Below are 26,819 nucleotides of genomic sequence, written 5' to 3' on the forward strand. Positions count from 1 at the left end.
TCGAAGTGCCTTCTTCGTGCTTTGAACTACTCTGTATCCACCTGATTAAATGGACTGCTTTGACTTTTCTGGTTCATTATATTGAGTGTAGTCTGTAATTCCGTTTACTATGTGTAATTTGTCCATGCAGCGATCAACTTTTTTCCTATTTCAGATGAAAGACATGCGATTGGCTGTGAGATTCGTGTTCCTCTTGTGATTGGCTGTTCCTTGTTTCCGGGGCTCCGCTGACTCCGCTCACTGACGTTTCTCGGTCTGCCCCGAGATAGACCGGAGAGAATGGCTGCCAGTGGAGGTTAGCAAAATCTTCATTGTTTTGTGTAGTAATCAGACTTAAATAACCAATTTTAAAGTTATAATTTGTGTCTTTACATGTTCGTGGAGTATAGTATGACATACTAATGGAAAGAGTCATGACATGTTGCATTCTCGTTAAAAGAGGTCACGCTCTAAACGAGTCCTCAAAAGTGTTGCTTATCGTTAGCCTCGCTATGCAGCTAACGTTAGCTGTCTGGCTAACTTTCGGCCGGTTAGCTCGCTACCCACAGCTGATTGTGTAAACACTTGTTTATGACAAGAGACAAAGGTTAGACAAGCGGTAGTTAGAGTTAACATTACTGTTATCTATAGTAACGCACTAGACATCGTTAAATACTGTTATGTTTTTCTAAGAGAGGGACGTTCGGATTGGAACCATTAGGGTTTTATCGCCGTTTATATCTCGCAATGTTGTGTCAAGAAAGCTTGCTAACATTAGCTTGGTTCCTAGCTGTCTGCTAAAAGTTAAGCTTGCATGTCAACTAGCCAAGGTAACCACGAGCGTTGCTGTTTTTCGTGATAATCAAACATTCCGACCAAGTATTACACAGCATAACTCTTAACGGTTTGTATTCTTCAACTTGGCTCAGTCTAACCTAATTAGCCACCCACACAGTTATTGCAGTCACCGGCAACGATATGAAATGTTAGCAAGCTAGCTACCACCTGGCGAGATAGTAGTTTGCTATTCACTCATCATTAGCCTTTGTCCTGTCAAGAAGTCAACGTTGCTCACCTCGTGTATTTGTTGGAAAAGTTTTTGTTCCTCAGCAGCTGAAGATATAAGACGGTGGTGAAATTACTGAAGGCATGAAGTTGAGGGGCCACCTGTATAACTTGCCATTAGACATGTGATAAGAAACGTGTTTACTTTGCAGACACTACTATAGGGAAGCACCACTCAATCCACGAGTTCATAGGCCCATATGTTTTCCGTGTGTCTTGAGTCGGCCTGTGGGAACATGAACAACTTTGGGCTAAAGTTAGTAAAAAGCAGATGTACAAAAATCAAGGAAAGGAGATTAAAAGTTTTTGTGGTTGCCACAGTTTTTATTATTATTGGACCAGACATACATTTGGCTAATTGACACTGTAAATTATAACACCTAAATGAACACTGATTTTCTTTTCCAAGACCAGAATACAGTGTATACTGGACCTTTCCCACTTTAATTCCCACACTGTCTCAGTGGTCTCTGCAGTATACATTTACTGTAAACTTTTTTTTAACAAACATAACATATTTAGGTTTTATTTTGGCACGTTGTAGATTTTGTAATCACTATAGTCAGTATTTTAAGTAGTCACCTTTGTGTCATCTCAAACTCATCTCAAATCAGTTTCATCTTGTGTTCTGTTTAAATATAATGTGATACAGTACAGGTGTTAATCTTTAATCTGTGTTTATTTTTCTTTACTTGTTAGACAGATAGATAGATAGATAGATAGATAGATAGATAGATAGATATACTTTATTTATCCCAAGCTGAGAAATTGCAGACTGCACAAGTATATAAAGGTGATTGCATCAAGGGTCTCAAAATGTGAAACAGGAATTACTGTTTAGAGCTGTTAGAATTTCATGACCCTCTATCAAATCATTTTTTATAGGGGTCTGCTTAAGTCTTTAATATTTGTGTTGTGTCCTGCCCACACTATAACTGCTATGGTGATCTTTAGGACTGCAACTATCGATTATTTTTACTATTGATTAATCTGCAGATTATTTTCACAATTTTTCTGTTGATTGTTGTATATAAAATGTCAATCACAGAGTCCAAAGTGATGTGTTCAAATAACTTCTTTTTTCCATCCAACAGTCCAATACTCAAAGACTTCATTTACTATTATTTATAAATGCCAAACAATAGCAGCAAGTCATTAAGTTTAATATGCTGGAATGAGCAAATGTTTGATAATTTTGTGTGAAAACTGACTGAAAAAAGTAATCAGATGTTAAAATAGTTCTCCTTTCGAATTGACTAATGGATTAATCAACTTATTCTTGCAGCTCTAGTGATCTTTTGTTTTTCTGTCTTTGTACTGTGTTGTTCAGAGGTAGGGAAGCTGTTACAAGTACAAAATGGGACACCTCCAAGCACCAACTACAACGGGGTAGATGCTGTTCATGCCTGTAACATCCTTCAGCAGCTCAAAGCCTTGTATGATGAAGCACAGCTCACAGACATCGTCGTAGAAGTGGACCACGGCAAGACTTTCTCATGTCACCGAAATGTCCTTGCAGCAATCAGTCCGTATTTTAGGTAACACATGTTGAAAGTAGAACATTACTTTGTTTTAAAGTCAGCTTAGGTACAGGCTAACTGTTGAATGTTATAATATTCAGATCATTCTTCCTTGTCAAGTTATAGAATATTTGAGTCATCAGGCAATTGATTACTGCAGTGATAGCATCTGTGTTTTCTCCACCATCACCGCCAGGTCCATGTTCACCAGTGGCCTTACAGAGAGCAGCCAGCGTGAGGTCAGAATTGTTGGGGTGGAATCAGAATCCATGCACCTCGTCCTAGACTATGCCTACACATCCAGGGTCACGCTCTCTGAGTCCAATGTCCAGGCCCTGTTCACTGCAGCCAGCATTTTCCAGATTCCTGCCTTGCAGGACCAGTGTGCCCAGTTCATGATCAGCAGACTGGACCCCCAGAACTGTATTGGGGTCTACATGTTTGCTGATGCCTATGGACACCAGGAGCTGAGGGAGCGCTCTCAGGACTACATCCGCAAGAAGGTCAGTAACATCAGCACAGGATTGGTTTCTTAAAAGTTATTTGCTTTGTAATTTAATGATTATGCCAGATACAACTTTATTTCAATTTTGCATTGTATTTTTTGTCCGAAGACATTGTTATAGTCTAGTTTTCTCACAGCTTTTTCTTTTTGCTGTTTTTGTGGTAGTTCTTGTGTGTGTCGTGGGAGCAAGAGTTCCTCCAGATGACCAAGGAGCAGCTTGTTAGCATTTTAAACAATGATGACCTCAACGTGGAGAAAGAAGAGCATGTTTATGAGAGCATTGTCCGCTGGCTGGAGCATGATTTGCCAGGCCGTGAGGCCCACCTAGGTGAGGTTTTTTCCCAATGCATCCGTCTGCCCTTGCTGGATGAGGCCTTCCTCAGTCGGATACCTGCCCCCTTCGCTTGTGCCCTGTCCCTGTCCAAGGACCCTGCTGAGGCCAAAGCCCGCCTCACTGGCACCAATGGTTGCCCACAGCGCCTGGGTATGACCGCTTCTGAGATGGTCATCTGCTTCGACGCTGCTCACAAACACTCAGGGAAGAAGCAGACGGTGCCTTGCCTGGACACAGCCACAGGAAGGGTATTCAAGCTCTGCAAACCACCCAATGATCTCCGGGAGGTCGGCATCTTGGTGTCATCAGAAAATGACATCTACATTGCTGGAGGTTACAGACCAAGCAACAGTGAGGTGTCCATAGACCATCGAGCAGAAAGCGACTTCTGGCAATACGAACATGCAGGCAACCGATGGCTTCCACGTGCACCTCTGCTGAGAGCGAGGATAGGCTGCAGACTTGTGCACTGCTGCGGGAAGCTTTATGCACTGGGAGGCCGAGTATATGAAGGTGATGGGCGAAATGCATTAAAGTCAGTGGAGTGCTACGATGCCAGGGACAACTGTTGGACAGCAGTCAGTCCTATGCCAGTGGCCATGGAGTTTCACAGTGCTGTGGAGTACAGGGACCGCATCTATGTCCTCCAAGGTGAGGTTATGCTGCTTGAGTGACATCGTGCACTCTCTGACCCTGATAAAGTCATATTTCCTATTCATTTTAACTTACTGGAAAATGTGTACATAATTTGACACTTACAAGACAAACGTACGTGAGCTAATTTGTTGATCCCAGCTTGATATTAACATTTCTTTTTGTTTTCTGCAGGTGAATATTTCTTCTGCTTTGATCCCCGTAAGGACTATTGGAGTCATCTTGCCCCAATGAGTGTCCCTCGAAGTCAGGGTCTGGCTGCCTTGTATAAAAACTGCATCTACTACATCGCTGGCATCTGCAGGAACCACCAGCGCACCTTCACTGTGGAGGTCTACGACATTGAGAAGAACACATGGAGCCGCAAGAGAGATCTGCCCTTTGACCAAGCCACAAGCCCGTACATAAAGGCCATGCTGCTGCAAGGCAAGCTACACCTGTTTGTACGAGCCACGCAGGTCATGGTGGAGGAGCACGTGTTTCGCACCAGCCGCAAGAACTCCCTTTACCAGTATGACGATGAGGCAGATGAATGGACCAAAGTCTATGAGACACCCGACCGCCTCTGGGATCTGGGTCGCCATTTTGAATGTGTGGTGGCCAAACTTTACCCACAGTGTCTACAGAAAGTGCTTTGAGGTAGCTGGTTTTGTGAACCCAATCTATGAGGCGGAGGGAGTGGTGTGGTCTTGCCTGCCTTGTGCCTGGTATTACCTTGGGTTTGCGCCACAAGGACCATTTTTGGTTAAGTCTTAAGTCGTTCACACTTTGGTTTAACATGATCAAAATGGGGGTGCTTTTAAAGGTTGCAGTATTTTTTTTCCTCACAGCACCAGCTACCCACACTGATGCTTGTTTAACAAAACCGTACAATGAATCATAAGTGCAATTATCCTATTTTTTGCTTGTTGTTGAGCCATGTTGTTCTATTCTTGTTTTAGATACTTATTATAGGTAAGGATTTTTACAAATGATAAGCATGCGAATGAGGGTATTGGCAAGATAAAGGTGCCCTCAGGAGATATGGATGCTACGTGTCAGCATAAAGTGAAAATCTATATATAAATCTATATATAAATAACTATATAAACTATATATTCATACGGGTAAGATGAGTACCATAGCTCATTAGTAGGTTGCTGGCTCTGAGGTTTGTGTGTGTGTGTGTGTGTGTTTTTTTTCTTTCTTTCTTTATTCTGTGCTCAAGTCTCTCCTCAGCTTATTTTATAGACAAGTTTTAATTTGAAGTGTGCTTGTGATTTACATTACTTTAGTGTTTTTGAAGCTTGAAGCTCGTACCTTATTTTTATGGCCCTCTCTTCCTTCACATGCGTCAGTGTGTCAAACAATACACTATGTGTGGCTTCCAAGCTGTTTTTAAGTTTAGTTTGAGATTCCGGTTGCATGGGGGCTCGTGCCTCCCACTCTTTGAGTTGGCATCCATTTTGTGTCACATGTGAAGACAACTTAAGTGAAATGTTAAGAGTACTCACTCTCCACATTGGAGAAATAAGGACGGAGTCAAATTTGTGGCAACACTAAGTGGAAAGTTCAGACCAACTAACAGGCTTACCTCAGAAACTTCATATGTATTTGATTGGGAGTAAAGGGACATTTCAGGCCATTGTGTTGATTAAGCAACTGTGTGAAAAGTTCAGTTCAGCATTGAGCTCTGTTGAGGTTGTTTTTCGACATTGGATGATAATTATTTGGAAAAAAGGTTGAAAGAGCCTTCCTCTTAAATGCCAATAAAAGCATTTGAGGTCTTGTTATAGTTGTTCTGGACATTGAAAATAAGTTTGTGGTAGCAATAAGTCATGGAACTGTGATTAGGCTATATTACGTTATATTATCTTAGTAAAAGTGCATTAATTGTTTCGTGTGCTTGTCTCTGCTCGTGAAAATCATGGTAGTTCCAATAATGATTGTGTGGCTGTTGCATGGGTGCAGGCTTGAAGTGATGCGTAATTTAGTGCAGATCATTTGGGATGCCAATGTGCCTGTGGCTTGAGAAGGGGCATCAGAATCAAAAACTGCGCCTCCTGATGAAGAATATCTGAAAAGTCTTACTCAGCGTTGCACTGAATCACTCTCCACTTCAGCAGTCCTTAGCTGCAAGCGTCTACGCGGCACCCTCCTGAACAAGCAGACTATATACACGAGTGAAGGTGGGCCGGGTTGTGTGCTGATTCATCCAACGGCCACGAATCCGTCGTTACACGCCATCACACAGAGGACACAAATTGTTGGTGCTGCTTTTTTTTCCTTTTTTTTTTTGACAATCTTGTATAGAAGAATTAATACCACCACTGAGTGGCGTTCCCTGTGAAAGTGTGACATTTTCAGTGCCGTCAATTTCCTCATGCAGGTTCCTGTGTCATCTTTGCACTACACATTTCCATTGTATTTTATCTAGACAGTGAGTGCCCCTCTATTACGAAAAAGGTTTTAGTAACCACGCGGCGATCGTCAAAGAGATTCACATGGAAAATTGATACGAGAAGAGTCACATTCAGTAAGGACTTGAGGATATATAACTTCTCCAAGAGAAGATCCACTGTTGACCGACTTCGAGCTGATTTTTAATTGACTCAGCTTTGCCCTCGAAACAGCCCTCATCAAGTGTGAGAGAAGGTTTGAGCTTCATCCACATGTCTACAGACGGCCATTGGAGAACCAGGAACGGAGAACTCTCAGGATTTCTACTGATACACAGTACTGTATTTAAATGTTTTTGTTATGTGTAATATACTGTACTATAGGTTTGCTGTACTTGCACAGTTTTTTAAACTTCTCTTCAATTTCTTTTATAACTTGAAAAAAATAGATGTGATTTTCTTTTTTTGTTGTCTCCAGTGGCTGTTTTTTTTTATTTTTTCTTTATGTAATTACCTATTTAGTTATGGTAGAGTAATCCTGCTCTGTTGAGAAAAAATGATTACCCGGACGAGTGATACATTTTGAGTTTTTTTTTCTCCCTTTGTTGTACAGTAGTATTTTGTTTGTACCATCTCACCGAAACTAAGCATTACAGATCGAGTAACTCCATTGTTACGTCACATTTCAAACACCAGTCATGTAATACAACAAGCTAAAAAAAACCTGCTTTCTGTGTTCAAAAGTTAGTGGCCCTTGGGCTGCAATATAGAGCTCATCCTGCTCATCTCCATGCATCGCTTATGGGTGCTATTCCATTGTGTTCATGCATTTTCCTCCTTTTACTTCGCTGGTTTGTCTGTTTTGGGTTATAGTGGTGGTTGAGCTCAACTGTGAAATTCACATTGCACATAATTTGAAAATAAAACTATTAAAGGTGAAGTTTATCCATTTTTTTTCATTTTTTTAATAATACAAGTGGAGTCGGAAATGTACGCAATCCTTAGCCAAATACATTTAACCTCAGTTTTTCACAATTCCTGACATTTAGTCCTCGTTAACATTCCCAGTCTTCAGTCACTCAGGATCATTACTTTATTTTAAGGATGTGAACTGTCAGACTAATAGTATAAAGAGTTTCAGCTTTTCTTTCTTTCATCACATTCCCAGTAGCTCAGAAGTTTATATTCACTCACTTAGTTGGTAGCGTTGCCTTTTTAAATTGTTGAACGTGGGTCTAATGTTTCATGTAGCCTTCAATGAGCTTCTCACAATAAGCTGCTGGAGTTTTGGCTCGTTCCTCCTGACAGAACTGCTGTAACTGAGTCAGGTTTGTCTGCCCACAAATTTCCTGTTGGATTGAGGTGGGGGCTTTGTGATGGACACTCAGATACCTTGACTTTGTTGTCCTGAAGCCATTTTGCCAGACGTATGCTTTGTGTCACTGTGCATTTTGAAGACCAAGCTTTAACTTCCTGGCTGACGTCTTGAGATGTTGCACGAGCGCAGCAGATAGCAGCCCACAGCATGATGCTGCCACCCTCTTGCTTCACGGTTGGGATGGTGTTCTTCGGCTTGCCAGCCTCCACCTTTGTCCTCCAAACATAACAATGGTTAGTATGGCCAAACAGTTCAGTCTTGTGCAGTTGTAGTCTGTGGATCTGAGACTGATTTGCACCTTCCGTGCCAAAGTACATTCATCTCTAGGAGACAGACCACGACTCCTTCCTGAGCAGCATGACAGCTGTGTGATGTCATTGTGTTATACTTGTGTACTATTGTTTGTACAGATGAATGAACTACATTAAGGTCCCCACTGATGAACCAGACCTGTGGAGGCTGATTTCTTTTGGTTTCCCCATAATGCCAAGCAAAGAGGCACTGAGTGTAAAGTCAGGCCTTAAAATACATCCACTGTTTAAAGGCACAGTCAGCTTAGTGAATGTAAACTTCTGACCTGCTGGAACTGTGATGAATTACAAGTGAAATCATCTTTAAACAGTCCTTGGGGGAAAAAAATGACATGTTACATGCACAGAGTAGATCTCCTAACCACATGTCTGTAGTCTGAAGTGCATGTAAACTTCCACCTTCAACTGTTACTGTGCGTGTCACCCCCCAGTCAGGGGTCGCAGCCGCAGGTAGACGCACGCGTTGGGTGGAGTGACACCCATCGTGAGCTGACTCGCTGCAGGATGAGCGCCGTGCAGGGGAGGCGAAGCTCCTCCACTCATGACCCTGAGATGAGTCAAAACTGCGAGGAAGCCCCCAGGCCACCGTGTGACACGTGACCCGACGGCAAATAAAGCAGCAGGCTGAAACTCAACTCAGAAAGTGCAGACGAACGGACCGAGCAGGCGCTCAATGAGAGGTAAGATCCACCGAGACTTTCCACGACGCGTCCGTGCGCTGATCCGCCTTAACGCTCTGAGATCCGCGGGGTTTCACATCGCGCTAAAGTTCTATCACAGTGATCGATCGCTGTCCACGTGTGAAATATTTCCCTCCCGGTCCGACTACTTCCTCTCATTTCTTTGTAGTTTGACAGAGACACGTCTTCTGTAACAGTTGGACACTTGTGCGCTACTTTTTTTGAGTGGGAAAAGCGGTTCAGATTCAGTTAAACTGCGATCAGCGTTTTATTAGTTTTACTCGTGAATGGAGTCAGATGTGTGACATAACAGATGGTATCTCTCTGGCTGACTACTCAACAAACAGCTGAAACTTCTCCTGTTTATACTGCAGTAACGAGACATATGTTACAGCCTCATTAATTAGGCACACCGTCACGTGCTTTTAGGCGTTCGAGGCTACATAGTATGAGTAATGATCACATTGATTACATGTGCGTCCACAGTCACTCGCGACATAACCGAAGAGCCTGATTTAATGATGATAAAGCAGCATTTTGTGTTTGTCATCTCATCCTGATGAAATTGTTGCTCGGTCAGTTGTTGCTTGCTGTTGTGTTTATGAACCTGACTTCCGTAAACAAACCTCTCACAGCTACTGGTGGTCCATGTGTTAAAATACCTGCCAATTAACCAGTCTTTTATTTTGAAATTTGGCTTCACAAATATAGCAGTTTAAGCAAAACTATCAATTCTGCATTTATCGTTTTGGTTTTTCAAGTTACAACACACTTTTTGTTGGTCACAGAATGTCATGTACGTTTTTCCACTCTTCAAACAGGAATATGTCCCCGGCTCCTGCAGATGACTCAGACCACAAGCCCCGGGATGGCGGTTGGGGCTGGGTAGTGGTTTTTGGGGCCCACATCTCCATTGGATTTGCTTACTCCACTCCAAAAGTCCTGTCCATTTTCTTCGGCGAGATCCAAGAGCAGCTGGGGTCCAGCTCCAGTGAAGTGGCGTGGATTTCCTCTATCATGCTAGCCGCCATGTATGGAGGCGGTGAGTTGATCCAATCAGCATTTGTTGCATCCGTCCCCTCACATGGAAAATTAATCACTATTATCTGTGAACAAATACAGCACCGTCGGCTCTTTCACAGATCAGTTTCTTCTTACTATTAGAAAAAGGCAGGCTCACCTTTAAGTTGCCTTTAAGTTGGTAAATGTCTCGTCGAGGAATGCGCGTCTTGATGAATTTGCTGTTGAAACGGGATGTTCTCAGTCTGTACATTTGCTTTGTGTCTGCCTTTGTTAAGCAGGCCTACAATGCTTTTCAGCTGCAGGGCAGGAAAAGCTTCTCATGTCTTTCATTTTGGTGATTACATTGAGTGTCAGTACTGTAAGTTCATTACTGAGCTTGAAAATATCTTAGTAACCTAACAAAAAAAAGTGATGTTCACACTTTACATTTGGAACCCTCTCCTTTGACACCTTCCCTCATACTCCCCCCCTCCGGGATGTCTGGGTTATAGACGCCTACTTTTTAGTTTAGGCCCTATTCAGACCCGGTCTCTGGTATGTGTCCAGATATATGCAAATTGGCTAAAGGTCAAGTTTAGATGCACTGCAGTTCGCAGCTCTTTTTCCAGTGAATCTCTTGTATGTTCAAGGAGAACCTAAAGGTGTCCTGTGGAGTTTCAGAGTTCCCGTAGCGATGAGCGGGCCCCCGTTTTGTTTACCTCGTGCATGAGGATGCGCAAACATGAGCGACGCGTTACACAATCCTGCATCGTGCTATTCCACTGATCAACAGGTAGCTGTGCTGTAGTGCACCAGCAAAGACAGGGAGATAGCAAACGTGGACGTAAACAATCCTGGATTTAAAATGCTTGTGTTTGTTTACAAGAAAACTCCACAGGGCCGCGTTAATAACCCGCCTGCCTTTTGCCAGGAGACGACTCAAAATGAGAAAAAAGGTTTGAAATAGCAGTGAATGACATGACGTCATTTTTATTTTCTACAGATTTTCTCCCCTGACTGCAATGATTTTCAATTTAACCATTTTTTAGCCACAAAGACAGATTTGGTACATTTCCCGATGCAGCAATATGCTGTTCAGTGCAGTTCAGAGCAAGTGAGTGTGCTTGTGGTGAGCGCAGCTCAAAATATGTGTCAAGTTATAGAACACCCGGGATAAGCTGTTGACAGTGTGCAGAGCACCTCAAAGAAATTCAAAAAGGGTTTTTTATTATAAAATTGTATGTTTTATTACTATTATTTTACACCATTACCGTCTTTTTCTGAGCGGCCACACTACAATGTCATATTACTTGTCGGTAATATCAGCAGATACACGCTGGTTACCATAAATGCATTGACTTTAAAACCGGTGTTGCAGCAGAGCTGTGAAATGTGAGGTCACATGCCTCCAGGCCATCACAGGTTCTGTACTCAGCACCTTTAAATCAATACTCTTACATGACTCGCATTTATAGTGGATCCCATATAACAGCCTGCAGGTTAACCACGCTGAGCTGTTCTTTTTGTTTTGTATCTCGGTCTTCTTTTTGGGTTGTTTTTGTTCTCTTACAGCTCTGACACACCAAGTCCACCTCCAAGACCTAGCCCTGATAATGGCCTCCTGATCAAACACTCTTTAAATCGCCTCACATCTACTTTTCAAGGACACCACAAGGACTAAAGCTAAACTGGCGTGCACACGCCTGCACGGGAGGGGATAAGTGGTCAGTGCATCAGATGGCGTCGTGGCCAAATGTAAATCCCAGTTTTCTGGCAAATAAAAAGTTGTTTCGTGTCTTTTTACTCTACAGATAAAACAGCTGTTGTGCTGTGTGCTCATTTGGACCAGGGAGATAATTGATAGATTGACTTCACATGAGTTACTGCACCCACTGAAATAGCTTTAAGCTGCCTAATAAGAGGAATGACGTTAGTATGCATTACTCACCTGACTTGAATTTTACTGTTCACACTGACTTACGCTGTTAATTGTGACTCATTTATGGTTTAGCAGTTTCACATTTTTCCCTTCCACACTCCGAGTGTGTTGATGACTGTAAAGAGTTCGGTGCCAGAAGAAGATTTTCACAGTAACACTGTCAGAGCAGGCAGCTGTTGTCACAGCTCTACTTCATGCAAAGTGGTTGCCAACGTTTTTGACTTCTGACCCTCTTTAGCCAAGCAACGTGCGCTTGTGGGCAAAGTTAAACCAGACAGCGATGTTTCTTTGTCAGGATGTTTAATTTGGTGGTTTCTTATTAAGAAGTTAAACTCTTTACTGTTTTTAAAAGACAAAATTTAAGATTCCACAAAGGTCTGGAAAAATAAACATTGTTTTGTGTAGCAGAGATGTTTTTTCATCTTCTTCCCTATCGCGTTAATGATCTTGTGACCAGATGAATCTTGTGACCCCTTAAGGCTGTGTTCAAATAGACAACAGCACCGCTTGAAGAAACACAGCCTCCTCATTCATTTCAATGGAATTCCTTTACTGAGCTCCTGCACAAAAAAAAAGCAAAAAAAAAATAGCAATGAAAGCGTCCGGCAAAAAATTGATTAGGAGCCGTTAAGGAGTGAGGATGAACCCCGGTCCTGTCTGTGTCCGCCACATTTTCCAACAGACAGCAACAGATGCTTGATTTGTCTTTCCGGTGGTCAGTCTCAACAGTGGCCCCCAGCAGAGTGTTTTCTCCGCATCGGAATCCTTCATGGTTTGGTTTGGTCGTTTGCTATGGCTGTCTTAAAAAAAAAACCCTTTTCCACAAAACACAATGTTCTCATTTAGCCCCTACGCTGTCTGACCTTGCAGGCTAATTACCTGGCTCAACTTTTGCTGGAGCTCAATGCGGTGTCATCTGGCAAGGTGCTGCGTCGGCCAATCAAATACATGCAAGCACACGTTCACGTTATTTTACTTTGTAACGGAAGCAGTGTATTTCTGCTACTTATTTTGTAGTTGTCGCTATGCACATGTGTCTCCTCTGCTTTTGTATTTCACCCAGCTTGCACTGGCTGGATCTGTGATGACTGCACAGATATCAAATGTGTGAAAACAACTGGAAGCGCCTGGATCCAGATTATGTCTCACCACTCATGGATCTAGTCTGAACCAATTTATTTTCTTTCATCCACACTGCAGCGTTGCTAGATTAGTGGCAGATCTTATATTGACCACAAAGGAGGCCCGGGTTTGACTTCTAAGTAAATGCCGTAGGCAGCAAAATACAAACTACAAGTTGTCCCCTTAGATAAAACAAGCTATTGATGCTCCAGCAGTTGGATTTGCAATACAATTTCAAGCCTAATTTTAACAGAATGAAATGTTTGTGTGGTGCATGAGTAAATACCTGCACGTGTTGGGCCCAGCTAATCAGTTGAATCATACTCATGCTACAATCACGTCTTTCACAGCAGACTGAACAATGTGAGAGACCTGAAATGACTTTTCCACAATGCGTGTTTGCTCTCGTTTCACAATATATGTGTGTAATGCGTTAAATGACACAATCTGGGAACCCATCAGCTATCGTCTGATGATGATTAACAGCCACATTTTTCAGGACTTCCGGTGTTGCCAGCTGATATCCATATAATGGGTATCTGGGCCAAGACTTCTTCTTACATGCGCTGGACATTGTTAACAGTCCCATTAGCAAGAGAGAAGAGAAGAGGTGTCCCACACTCTGGCTCTATATGCATTTATTTTATTCAGATGACGTTTGGGCCCTCAGGCCTTCTTCACAATCAGAGTCAGACCCAGGCACTGGTATGTTAAATAGGCCACACCCATGTAACTCATCTGATGGTGATTAGATAGTCATGGTCCACCATCATGGCGAGAGAGACATCGCCAAGAGGCCGTCAGCAAATCAATTTCTTTTTTAACACAACACAGTGACAGGAGCTACAGCCAATCACACGTCTTCGAAGTAACAAAGTTGTATGACTCATACCTAATTTTAAACGTTGCGCAGTTTCTCCATTAAGTATCTTACAGAATTTTAGAAAAATAGATTAATTTGAAATAGATTCAAAGAGATAAACAGAAAAAGTGAAGCCTCAGCTCGTGCACCTTTATTTAAATATCTAACAAGCCCATCCATGAGGCGACAGCGCAGAATATGACCACTTTCAACCATCTCCATGATCTGATGGAAACAAGAGGCCATGCTCAGAAGCAGAAGAATGTTTGTACCTGCCTCAAACTGCAGTTACACTACTGAGACACAACTGTAGACCAGAAGAACAAGATCAAAAAATAAACAGAAACGTTTATCTTCCAAAAATCTAACCAGAGAAGACATGCCCTGAAGGACTTAGAGTCAGATGAGTCTGTTGTCATGAAGCAAGCAGACAGAGGGGTGGTGCTGCGGCCGTGAATGAGGCTGACTATGTTAATGAACGGCTGCTCTCTGATGGGAGTGTTTACAGTGAGCTTTCAGCAGGCCATTGAGAATCTAGAACAGAGTGGTGAAATTTCTGAAAATGAACATGACTTCCTAAAAGTAGAACACCCCAACATTCTTGCTTTTTATTACTACTGTTTGCTATTTTTGCTATTTTATTATTATGTATATCATTTTTACTGCCTGCTATTATGTATAGTTTGTTCTTTATAGTCCTATTTCACAAATTTTCACTTATTTCACTGTGTGTAATGCTGCTGCTGCACTATCTATCTATGACCAGAAATACAGTGATGAACATCCTCAGCACAGAAATACTATCAGGTGCAAAGACATGAATTATCCAGCAGCAGCATGTTTTGTTGAATTTAAACATCCTGTTTCCTCTCATACTGATGAAGTGTTTTCTATAATGTGCCTCAGTTTGTTAGATATTCAGATAAAAGTGTTACTGATGTTCACTCAGAGCTGATGTTTCACTTTCTCTGTTCATTTATTATAAATGTATTTTTAACATTTTGGAAGACTTAACTAAAGAATAATATAGAATATTTCAATCTCTAGGATGAGACATAATCTTCGTGTCACTTTGAATGGTGGACCATGATGATCTAATCCCCCTTCAGACGTTATGCTTTGGTGTGGCCTACTGAACATACCGGTGCCTGGGTCTGGCTGTGATCCCGGATTTTGAAGAGGGCCTGTGGGCCGATACTTGAATACTTGAATTATAGAAATGCATGTGAGCCTTTCAGCTAAATCTCTTTAAAGACAGTGTAGATAAATAAAATAAATAAATAAATAAATAAATAGATAAAAAGCGGAGTTGTCCTCAGATGATAACCGATTGGTCCCGAGATCGCATTTTGGCCAAAGCATTGTGCCTCTTTTTCTCTCCATACAGACAATTTCAAATAGGCTACAGACAGACTACAAACAGAAGCCCAAATAGCAAAATCTTGACCCTTGCCTCAAAATTAATATGCAGATATCTGTTTATAGAGATTTGATGACAAAAGATGTGACAAAATGAAAGTCTTGATTAGGCCTCACATGAATTTATCATTAGCTGTTTTTCAAGGTTACAGGGAAACAGGGTGTGTGGTTCACCTGCACTCAATTCAGAGAGGCCTAACTGGTGAAATATTCCCCTCCACTGTGGCTCAGGCACAGGGCTTTATCATATTGTCCTTGGCAAGGCTTCAGCAATGTCACCCAGTGGAGGAGAGAGACAGGGGGAATATATCAGAGGAAGGTTCAGCACACTGGGGTCTGACACCAGGTCCCCACGGGAGAGACGTGACAGCCTTTTCAGAGAACCTCTGACTCAAGGAGTCCGAATGATAAAGTTATAATGGAAGTAGAAATGGTGGTAGTGCAGGAGATGCCCTATTGTGACACAGCCACAGAGAGAAAGATGATCTATCTTTGACCCTCGCAGGCACCTGGTTAACTGTATAAACAGCGGGATGGATATTTTTATTTCATGCAGTGTAGTTACAGCGGCACAGCAGGTTCAGTAGCTGAGGACAATTCTGCACAGCTCAGGGTGACGATAAAAGAAAATGACAGAAAACTACACATGTTTATGTGTATGTGCATAGAAGATGAGATGAAATCAACTTTATTTTAGGGTACAGTTCATGAGATAAGCGCACAAACAAGGAGGTTTTTAAAGGTGTATTTCCGCTGTCAGTTGTGATATCAGTGTACGGACATTAGCTCAGTCAGCCAGTCCTGTACTGTCCTGTACTAGCACTCAGCAAGTTGGCAGCTTGTCAGACAAAAGCAAGCTAAAGAAAATGTTTAGGTGCTGCTTTATTCTCCTCTCAAACTTCTCTGTACTGTAGAGCTGAAACCATTAGCCAACTAATTGATTTTAAGACAACATACTTTCCCTTTTAGTATTAGGTTTTTTTTCCTCGTGCACTGAGAAATGAATCATCAGCCACGGTAAACATGCTCTTGAAGACAGTAGGTGTGTAATCCTCTTACTGCTCACGGGGCTGTTTTCAATTATCACCATTCACACAGAGTCCCTTCCCACCACCGCCTTGAAAAGCTGCCGCATGTTTCAATAATCATGTCAGTCCGTACATTAGTTTGATTGATGCTCTCCCCAATTTTCTTTATGAACTGACTAAAATGAATATATATATATTCAAACGATCAAAGCAAGGAGGAGAAACAACTTGTTATTATGGCGTGCTGCAGAAGGACCGGTGGTGCAATGTCACTCTTTCAGGCAAGGTTATGAATGAAGGGAAGAGTGACAGCATATAAAAAGCTGTTTAATTGTTGATTGATCACTGAGTGCACTATTTGACATTATCAGGGGAGAGTATAATGAGCCGCTAAGTTTCTTTGCAGTGTGGAGGAGTTCCATCACCGGCTGTGATGTCCTTTTGCCCTTGGTTTAGACCTAGAGTGAGAGCTGATGCAGCTGTGTGAACCCTTGATCAGTGGCAGCAGGTAAGTTCATTAGTAACTGTACTGAGATGTAACATGATCGTTCTGAACTGCTCTCTCCCTCTTCCTCTTTGTCTTCCTCCTCCTCTTTGCAGGACCAGTGAGCAGCGTGTTGGTCGGTCGCTTCGGAAGCCGGCCAGTAACCATGCTGGGTGGAGTGATGTGTGCGGTCTCTATGGTAACTGCTAGCTTTGGGAACTCCATCGTTTTCCTCTACCTTTGCATTGGCATCATTGGAGGTACAGTGTGTAAATGTTTTCCAGATATTGTCCTTTCTTTACAATGTTTTGTGACACTGCTGCTTGAAAAGCTAGGCCAGGTTATCTATTAACCTGCTGCTTGAAAAGCTAAGCCAGGTTAATAGATAGATAGATTTTACTATTTGTGTACCAGCCTAGGAAATACTTATGACCATTAGTTGATCACAACTAGAACTTAGACAGTACCCGTGTCTTTGCAATCAAGTATTTCAGCCAACTAATTTCATGATATGGATCCTAGACTTGTTTAACTCTTTGCTTACCATTCCCATCAGCCCTGGTTAAGCTTCTTCGTGGTAGGGAAAGTCTGCATCTTTTCACATACCTTCAGAATCTCTTGGTTGCCAGATCTGCTTCCCTTGACTCCACCGCTGTGCAGTTTGTCAGGGCCCTGGGCATCTGCCCCACCTCCTGGGGTGCAGTTACAGCACCAGAGGGACCAGGACCAGGGCGGTAATTAAGAAAGAAACTGTCCCTGATCCCAGAGAGCATGGTCTTCCGTGGCCCTCTGCACTCTCCCGTAGGCTCCCATCATGGTTGTCACATGGGGGCTCCCTGCCACCCTGCGAGGCTCATTACCCTGCCAAGGACTGCTGTGAAGGATTAATAGGCCCAGCAAGTGGCTGGGCCATGTGCGGTGCCAGGGGGCATGAGTGTGCCCTGCTCTGCTCCCCTGTGCCCCGGCACACTGATACACCGGACAGTTCCTCCTAGCAGACGTGCAGACACATGTGTACACAAATACACACACTGAAATATAACCTTTTAGTTGAAAAACACCCGGATTCAGTGAGTTTGTTTTAGTAAGTACGGATCCTTGTATATGCAGCTCCTAGCCATGTTTTCAAATGGAATAAATTGCCTTGTGTCCCTCTGCGGCTTTTTAGGAAGTAGGCATCAACCATCCATGTCAGCTTTTGTCATTATACAAGCTTGCAGAAAAGCAGCTGTGGATTCCCATGAGGCCTAGAGGTCGGCACATTGGCTTTTCAACATCTGAAAGGTTCAGGTTTCGATTATGTGGGACAAGGGCGGACATTCAAGTGATAAGTTGTTCAAGATATAGGCCGTGTAGAGCAAAACAGTTCAAATAATGACAGGAGCCATTGAAGTGGTAAACAAATCTGATCAGCTGTGCGGTGCTAAAGTGGCTGGGGATGGGGTGTTTCTTTGTAAAGCCCAAACATGTGGGTTATCTCAGAGGCAGTGAAATGTGAGCCTGTTCCGTTGTTTCGTAAATCCCAGGTGGCAGTACCTGGCTTGGTCGTGCGTGTCCGGACGGGGGTGGATCGCAGGTCTTGACATTGCCAGGTCAACAGCGGCATCAACAGTGACAGATTGTGAGAAAACATGCAGAAAATAAAAAAGAGATGTTGAAAAGACAGCAGAAAAACTGGGCTGAGAAATTGTGAGGTGTGTGTTGTCCACATGCCTACATCAGCTGGCTGCGTCGGGGCTGTTGATGGACTTTACACCATGTATTGATTCTCACCCCATCTCGTAGACATGGAGATAAGGTGGAACAACAGTGGAGTATTTGCGTGTGTAAATTAGCAAATTAAACCAAATGTCAGATTCACTCACAAGTTAACACAAAGCTAGTTTTGTAAGTGAATTACTCATTAACATTTCACGATGTTCGTATTCCTTTAACTTTTCAAAATCTCTTCATGGTTTCCTAATTCTTTTTTATTGTAGTATTTGTCAGATACATTACAGATAAGAATGTACTGTTTGACTCTTGATGTTTGGATAACCAAAGATTTCCTCAGATGTTGAGAAATCTGGAACATTATCTTTTCCCTCACCAGTCGCAAGCTTGCAGTAACTTGTCTGTAACCTTCGTTTACAATAGCAACTCACCAGTGCCACATTGTCTGTTAAATATATTATTTTAAACTCAGAGTAATGAAAGACCATGGTTCATTTCAGTGTTGAATGTATGTAAAAAGATTTCCATTTAATGAAGGAACAAAAACCTTTTTCCTCGAGCTTCATCATGAAGCGAGAGAAGACGATTGAATTGACATTGGGGAGGGAGAGTATAGCACCCTAACCATCTACCTGTAGCTGTTCATCTTCATGGAAAACAAGGTGCTATTAAATTGAATTTTTGAGTAAAAAGGCAAGCGAGTGGATGTATTACCCAGGCCCTCTAATTTATTTCTGCTTAAATGGAGAAATTATTTCTGAAATAATTCCAGCATTCTGTAATGAGATTTTGGTCGGCGAAAGTGAAATGAGATGGAACCTTAATGAGCAGCAAGCAGAATCAGTCTTGATTGAATTTAGCGGGTACCCTTTGGAGTTTAGCTTGAGGAAGGTTTTCTTATGGAGGATTTTTGATATTTGACCATTTTTTTCTGTCTACACACAGGTTGTGGGCTCGCCTTAAACCTCAACGCGTCTCTCACCATCATCAGCAAGTATTTCCTGGCCAAGCGTCCTTTAGCCAACGGTTTAGCCATGGCTGGGAGTCCAGTGTTTCAATCTGTCATGGCCCCTGTCAACCAATATCTCCTGGACGTCTTTGGCTGGAGAGGAAGTCTCCTGATCATCGGGGGTCTGATGCTCAACTGTTGTGTTGCTGGGGCCCTGATGAGACCTGTCACTGTACCTTGTAAGCTATCCTCCTCTGCTTCACAGACAAAAGTGGACGAACAGCCAAATAACAGCAAAACTACGCTAAAAGAAAGCTGTATGATGAATCTCAAGAAGTTCTTGGATTTCTCCTTCTTCAAGGATCGAGGCTTCGTCATTTACCTCACTGGGAACATGTTGTTCATCTTTGGTGCCTATTCACCCATCATGTTCTTGCAAGCCTATGCTATCAGCCAAGGCGTAGATGAGTACTCTGCAGCCTATCTGCTCTCTATCATGGGCTTGGTGGACATGTTTTTTCGGCCTGGCACAGGCCTGGTAGCCAACAGCAAGTGGGTCAGGCCCAGAATCCAGTACTTCTTCAGCTTTGCCATGATTTTCAACGGCACGTGCCACTTACTGTGCCCACTGATGAACAACTACAGCTTCCTGGTGGTCTACGCGGTGCTTTATGGCATGAGTTTCGGCATGGTCTTCGCCCTGATATTTGAATGCCTGATGGACCTGATGGGAAATGAACGCTTCCCCAGAGCCGTCGGACTGGTCACCATCATGGAGTGCTTCCCCATGCTAGTGGGGCCGCCTGCTGCAGGTAACTGTGCACACCGTCCACCAGAATCCATTAGACTCACTGAAGAATCAGGAGCTCTCAACAAAACACGTTTCCATGTTTATCTGGATTGTCGAATCTAATAAGCCAGGCACAGGCACTAGTATTTACTTTCAGCTCACTTCAGACTGTCTCATGCTGCTCCTGTCTGCAACAGAAGGGCCAAGAGGAAGTGAATACTGTACACATATACAAACACACTTGGAACAAACTCCATTGTTACAGCAGGAATAGCCAGTTTGGAGCAAAACTCCTTTGCAAACAATACAGCAAACTGAATTACAGCCAATGTGTGTTTATCTCTGTCATAGTCATGTGCTGTCATTACTGTAAGACAGAGCAGGATTAGAGGAGGGTGGTTTTGGGGTGCATGAGCGGTCCACAAAAACTAGTAATTGGTCACGCTTGTTTACTGCTGTAGAGAAGCTGGCGGTACTCATGGCTCAGGCTTGTATGAAATTTCTACTGTGGGATTTGGCCTCCAGACAAATGGTGGAACATTTGGAACACAAAGCTAAGAAGCTGAGGATTGTGTGCTTCCTTTATGTTGACTACATTCCTATACCGTACTAAGAAAAGAGCCACAGAATCGCATTTCCTCAAGAGAGTAAAGGCAGCAGCGTCCACAAACTGTGGCCACTTTAGGTGTTTTCTGGCGTTGCGATGCAGATTCAGGCAGTGCTATGAGGTCATAGGCTCAGATGGCCCCGGATCTTTGGATCTAATAAATAAAACTTGTTCTGGCTGTGTGATCCAGCCTGAGCCTAAACATTTTGAGAGGCAGAGCTGCTCCTTTTTAAAATAACCCAAATCATGAAGATATTTTATCATTTTCCCCTGAATATTTTAAGGTTTTGACTCAATAAGAAAAAATAGCAGTTGCCAAATGAGCAAAGATGGTCCACCTCTGCTATAAATGGCTGTGAGAATCCTTGAGTCATGTTTGCTGCGTATGGTCTGCAGTTACCATCAAGGGAACATTGCACCAAGGTTTCCTGCAGCATTTTGTAGTGGAATGTTAACGTTAGCAGTGGCAATGTTGTTAAATAAAAAAGACACCAGGCTGACGTTCGGTCGATAGAGTCTGAATCAAGGTCAGGTTAGTTTTAAGCCACTGATGTGCAAAGTTATACTGTAAACTGCACGAATAGAAATACAGAAGAAATACACTGGAATTAAAATGTTGAACTCCAGTGATGGTTTGGTCCTTCTGTTGCTTCAAACTGAGGGTCTGACACTGTGGGTCCCCCAAGTCAGAAAGACTCTACCGCAAATTGGCGCCATTAAATATCTCAGTTTAGCTATTAGCAGTTCCACCACAAGCCACAGACTCGGAACAACAACCCACATTAAGCTTTCCTGCTAAAGCCTCCTACTTATCTAACTTACCTACACCAACACATTTCTTGTCCTGCATGTTCGCTTGTTAACAAGCCTCCAAGCGAACGCTGGCAGAGGAAAAGTGCACCGCTAACTTCCAGACGAGGCAGCTAATTAGCCGCTCGGCACGTTGGGCAGCATGTAAACACAAATGTCACCTCAGTCCTTTTCGACGCTGCTGTGGTCCTCAGTGCCGCTGACGACACGCCGCTGTCTGGCCGTGATGTGTAGCCTACAGCCCAAGATGGTTGAGTGCGTCTTCATAGCCTGCCAGCTGCTGTCAATCAAACACCGACAGGGACACGCCCCTCCAGCCGACGGAGAGGAAAAGGAGCATTTCTGATATTCCTTCCTTTTAATGCTAAAGAATATATTAAAAAACAGGTGGACATTGTGTTTATAGACAAAGGGACTTGAGTACTCTGGAGTTGGTGTTTTCTGTTCTCCTCAGGCGCTTACTGTACATAAAGTCTGTCAGCTGTGTTGTCATAGCGACTGCTGCTCTAACTGCCGACTGTGTTGTCGCCAAACCGCATTAACTAACATCTCGTTAGTTCCAAAACAGCAGCACGAACCTGTCCCTTTCACCTCGCAGAGCCCATTTCTCCCAGTCAGTATTTCTCAGCAGAGATGATATCACAAACATGCACAACAAGCCCTTTAGCTGCCTTTATAGCTAAACGAGCTGCAGCCTACGGCGATGAAAAGCGCTCTGAGCAGCCTCAGATGTTCCCCAGGGGCGCTCCAGAGGTCACCTTACCTTTATGAGATCACTGGCTGTCACAAACTTCTCTGGTTAAGTCTTTAATCTTAAATGGATCTTCTCAGTAATTAAGATAATATTACTTTCTATATTAAGTGACTGCCTTTTAATACGTGTTGTTAGTGGGGATTTATGTGGTGGCTCAGACTCACTTTATTTATTTTCACTCCTCAGCAACAACCTGCAAGTGGAATTATTGGATGCTTTTTGCTTACCAGCCTGTCAAATAGAAGAAAAAGCCCTTTTTCATCTGATCACTTATATGTGCAGCTCTCTCCTGCCTCCGATCGGGCTTTAGATTGAAGAGCTGGACAGCAACCTTCATGGTCTAAATAACTGTGTAATCAGAAGGATATTGTTTACCCTCTCCACTCCCTGGCCTTTTTTGAGATTAGCGCACTTGTGAGAGCCTCGCTATAGAACATTCTTCTCTCGATTCAGTAAAACTGGAAGAATGGACGTAATGACAGAGACGGCCTGTGACAAAGCAGCCATTGGGAAAAATTGTTTTTGAGGGCCAATTTGTAATCATTTGAACAAAAGCGCTTTGAATTGAGGCCTCGCTGATGGAGTCTGTAACAGCTGCCAAAGTAGGCAAATAAACATAAATGTATTAATGTTTCCTGCTGACGTAGCTACTTTGTTGTGCTGTGTCAAGACAAAGCCACATATTGGAGACATCAGTTTGGTCTTGCAGTTTCAGACATTTCATATACACAAAGTGGTCGTAGAGGGATCCTGTACAACATAATGTTAAACACTCTCCATTGATTGCGCTCAGGAAGGTCTCTATCATTCCTGGTCCTCAAAGAAATTTGATGAGGCTTTTTGCCGCCGCCACTTGTCATATTACAGTCAAATGTAGGATGTGAAGTTTGCTGCAGTCGCACTAATGAAGAAACAGCGAGGCTTCCTCCTAAGTGTTGGAAAATGTACTTGCTTGCTGTTTGATAACTGGCTTGTTGCTGTGGCCACTGTAGCTTGTTATGTGGAGTGTGTGTAGTATAAAACAAGCAAAAAAAAGGTCTAAAAAGACATGTGTACTGAACTTAACTGAGCCCAGGTGAGGAATGTGTAGTGTGTAGTGTGTATTTCAGTCCGTTCAATAGCGCAGAGTAACCTTCTCAGCCATAATGCTTGCATTGGAAGTGATGTCCTTTTAAAAGCTGTCGGACAGAATGGTCAAAGCCATTTTATTAAGTGCTCAGCTTGTGCACTGATCAATATGTCAGCTTTCAGGTTCACTCAGACAGGCCTGTTTAGAGGCTTAGATAAATGCAGTGAGGACACACAGCAGTGTAGCTGCATATGGGCCCACCGACAAACTTTCCTTTACCTCCAACCTGAGTTTTAATGAGTTGAAATTCATATGCCCCCCCAGTTTGTCTGGTACCTCATTTAATAGGGTAAATAAGTGCCTCCCTGTACGTCTAACATTCTCCTCCAGAGGGCACAATCGTTATGTCTCCCCTAACTAGTCTGCTTGTTACCGCTCCCCAAAACCTGCGGGTCAATCCAATTAGGAGGAAGTGAGGTAAGTGGGTGTAATTAGCCTTTTGCTTTGGGTGTTTAATGACGCTCAGTTCAAACTCTCGTCATTGAAGTCCTGTACCTGGGCCATAATTACGCTGTGAATACATTAAAAAAGAGGTGACTGTGCCAGATGGACTTAATTACCGCTCAGCCAATCAAGGGCTGTCTTAATGAGGGTGATGGTCATTGCCGTACACGCACCAGATGAGTGCTATCAATCAGACGATCCAGCCTGCTTTGAGACGGCTGGGACAGATCCAGATTCTTTTGATTGATTCATTTAGTTGGTTAGTTAATTAGTTTAAAGTTACAGGGACCGTGCACATGCATGGAAATGTGCCAGTTTAGTCATCTCGGCTCATATTCAACTGCAGTCCCTGGACATCGTGTAATGGCAGCTGCAAAAGATACAATACATCACAAGAGGAACGGCAATATAGCAGAGCACAGCGTGAGAACACGTAAAACACCTTTAAACAAAGCACATTTCAGATTATTTGCATCAGCGACAGAGTATGCTCACACACTCAGTTGTCTGTTAACCATGATTTGAAGTTCATTTTAAGTGTACGGTATGTGTGACAGCCTCTGATGAGTGCTGGTAGACTGTTCCATGTGTGAGCTGCTGCCACTGAAAAAGCTTGTATACAGTCCCTGTTTGCTACAGTCACATTTCTGCTTTCTAACAGCACTAAAGGGGGAAACGCAGTGACCCCTTCCAGTGTAGTGCAGCACACAAGCATCGTTATCATCATTGTTTGTCGTAAAGGCGGTAATTGGTGTGTAGCTTTCAGGAGACCCACCAATTAAACTGCCCTTTCATTTAATAGATTTTGATAAGATACCGTAATGTGCTGTGCAATAAATGTGCCCTCATGGAGCAAACCAGCCATGATCAAAGATTTCTTGAAGGTTGGAGGGAAGAAAATGAACCAGGTTGTCAGAAACGCTTTAGGTGATAATGTGGTGATAAACAAATGGTTTCCAAAGTACATATATTTTGTTGGATGATGCATATCTCCCCTTTATAGAATTTGTAGAAAGCTTGTCTGATAATTTAGGTGACATTAAAGACCACAATGTAGAACACATTCCCTCGCAAAATGAATCAGATATTGAATTGCTCTTCCATTGATTTAATAAGGCTCTAAAATAGTGGAAAAGAGGGATAGTGATACAGTGAGATGGAGGGACAGACAGACAGGCCGTCATACATGCAGAGTCTGAGAGAGATAGCAACACTGGCTCCTCGATCCACGTCTTGGAGGTGGTGGGGTGGGGGGGTTCGGGATGGGGTGCGGTTAAGACTCTGAAAACCTGGAGGCTTAAATCTGATCTAAACCACATTTGTCACTTTTCTGCAGAATTGGCCTCGATATTTATGGCTCTGAGAATTGGCCTCTCTTCTGATTCGTTTTGGTAGCAGCCGTCCAAATCGCCTTCCCAGAGATGCAGGGAGAGCCGGGAGGGGTGTAATGGCCCTCTGTCATTTCCGACATGGCTCTTCTCAAAATTGACCCGTGGTCACTCTCACTCTCTTGCACAAACACATAAGCCAAATCCGAGTTTTGGGCTCGCTCCTCACCTTCAAACTTGATAAGGGGTCGAATGAAGATGCTATTCAGTGACACACTGTGTTTTGTTTGTCACGGTTTGCAACATTTGCAAGTGTAAAAGTGTAAAATGGGCAGAACTGACACTTGTTTGGTTTGCAATTTCCTAATTTTTTTTGCACGCTTCTGCTCTTCTCCATACAGGGTTACTGGTGGACATCTTTGGCGACTACAAGTACCTTTTCATAATGTGTGGCTCAGTGATCTTGCTTGGCGGGCTCTTTCTCTTTATCATGAACATCTACAACTACCACATGCTGAAAAGAGAGGAGACAGCAAAGGGCAAAGAGCAGAACCAAAAAACCACAGAGAACCAGGACCAAGTGGAGATGAAACAGGCCCCCGAGGTAGAGATGGGACAGACTGAGCCTGAGGCTAAACACAAGAACGGAACCCAGAGAGATCCGTGTCCAGAGAACGCAGGGACCCCAAATTAAACGTGATTCCTGTGTTCAGCATGCACGTCAGGGGGCATGTAGGTGTTAATGCGACGCCAGCTTGCCCATAAGCCAGGTTTCCATCCAATGGTAGTGCAAATTTTAACCAGATTTCCGCAATTAATCCACTACCGTCATGCAAATATTAGGAGTTGGTTCACCAGGATGAACGGCTGGTGGCGCTCCAGTCAGGTGACATGAAATCATTGCAGAAAAAGAGCGTGCAATGAGGTGACGGAATGAAAAGAGCGCCTGTGAAACCTCAAACTATGAAAAACAATGTAGAAAACACGATGCAAGTGTGACATTTGTGTTTGTTTCTCTGAATAATTAGATCATCAGATTACAGCCTCATCATCGCGCCACACGGATGTGATGGTTTTGTCTGCCGCCATTTTTTACTCTTCAGTGGAACAAATGCTTGAGTGAACTTTTAAGTCACAAGTCATGATTTATTCACCAAGTCTGTTCACATTTGTTATGTGCAGATTGAAAATGCACGTAAATCAGGGAGATGGAAGCGCACTCACCCAGTGCATTCTGTCAATCAGCAATCATTTTGATATTTGATTAACAATTTAAGCCATTTAGCAAGCAATTAAGAAGAGCCTATAGTCCAGCTAGGGGCTGTGTAAGGCCGTACTTGAGCTAAATGCTAACATCAGCATGCTAACACGCTCGCAGTGACAATGCTAAACATTATGATGCTAGTCTGGTCATGTTTAGCACGTTAGCGTTGTGTGTTAGCATGCTAACGTTTGCTAATTATGGCTGATATGTGTGTCAGTATGTTCTCAAAATGATGATGGTGCTAGATAAAAAGTCAGGATCATCAAACTAGTTTAAGTCCATCCTGAGGGGAACAGGAATGGCCGTACAACATTTCATGGCAGTCCATTCAGTTGTAGTTGAGATATTCAACAGGATAAGTGAAAATGCTG

General features: G+C 43.0%; 2 protein-coding genes across 2 annotated transcripts; both read left to right on the top strand.

Moving 5' to 3' along the window:
• Positions 1-259: 259 nt before the first annotated feature.
• Positions 260-7,369, top strand: kbtbd8 (kelch repeat and BTB (POZ) domain containing 8). Its single transcript, XM_041955440.1, has 5 exons — positions 260-295; positions 2,375-2,582; positions 2,761-3,067; positions 3,235-4,054; positions 4,232-7,369. Exons 1-5 carry the CDS (start codon positions 280-282, stop codon positions 4,693-4,695), a joined length of 1,815 nt encoding a protein of 604 aa, XP_041811374.1. The 5' UTR covers positions 260-279; the 3' UTR covers positions 4,696-7,369.
• Positions 7,370-8,700: 1,331 nt separating this feature from the next.
• LOC121621658 (monocarboxylate transporter 2-like) lies at positions 8,701-25,878 on the top strand. The gene is made up of 5 exons (XM_041958206.1): positions 8,701-8,804; positions 9,626-9,846; positions 16,777-16,920; positions 19,319-20,134; positions 25,586-25,878. The coding sequence occupies exons 2-5, from the start codon at positions 9,630-9,632 to the stop codon at positions 25,876-25,878; spliced, it is 1,470 nt and encodes a 489-aa protein (XP_041814140.1). The 5' UTR covers positions 8,701-8,804; positions 9,626-9,629.
• Positions 25,879-26,819: the final 941 nt, after the last annotated feature.

This window comes from Chelmon rostratus, chromosome 2 (genome assembly GCF_017976325.1).
Source record: "Chelmon rostratus isolate fCheRos1 chromosome 2, fCheRos1.pri, whole genome shotgun sequence".
NCBI lineage: Eukaryota > Metazoa > Chordata > Actinopteri > Chaetodontiformes > Chaetodontidae > Chelmon > Chelmon rostratus.

Excerpts from the sequence above, each read along its gene's own strand:
- kbtbd8 (XM_041955440.1), top strand. Across the intron at positions 2,583-2,760 it reads GCAATCAGTCCGTATTTTAG|GTCCATGTTCACCAGTGGCC; the intron begins GTAACACATGTT and ends CATCACCGCCAG. Across the intron at positions 4,055-4,231 it reads CCGCATCTATGTCCTCCAAG|GTGAATATTTCTTCTGCTTT; the intron begins GTGAGGTTATGC and ends TGTTTTCTGCAG.
- LOC121621658 (XM_041958206.1), top strand. The coding sequence starts at position 9,630 with ATGTCCCCGGCTCCTGCAGATGACTCAGACCACAAGCCCCGGGATGGC. Across the intron at positions 16,921-19,318 it reads TTGCATTGGCATCATTGGAG|GTTGTGGGCTCGCCTTAAAC; the intron begins GTACAGTGTGTA and ends GTCTACACACAG. Across the intron at positions 20,135-25,585 it reads AGTGGGGCCGCCTGCTGCAG|GGTTACTGGTGGACATCTTT; the intron begins GTAACTGTGCAC and ends TTCTCCATACAG.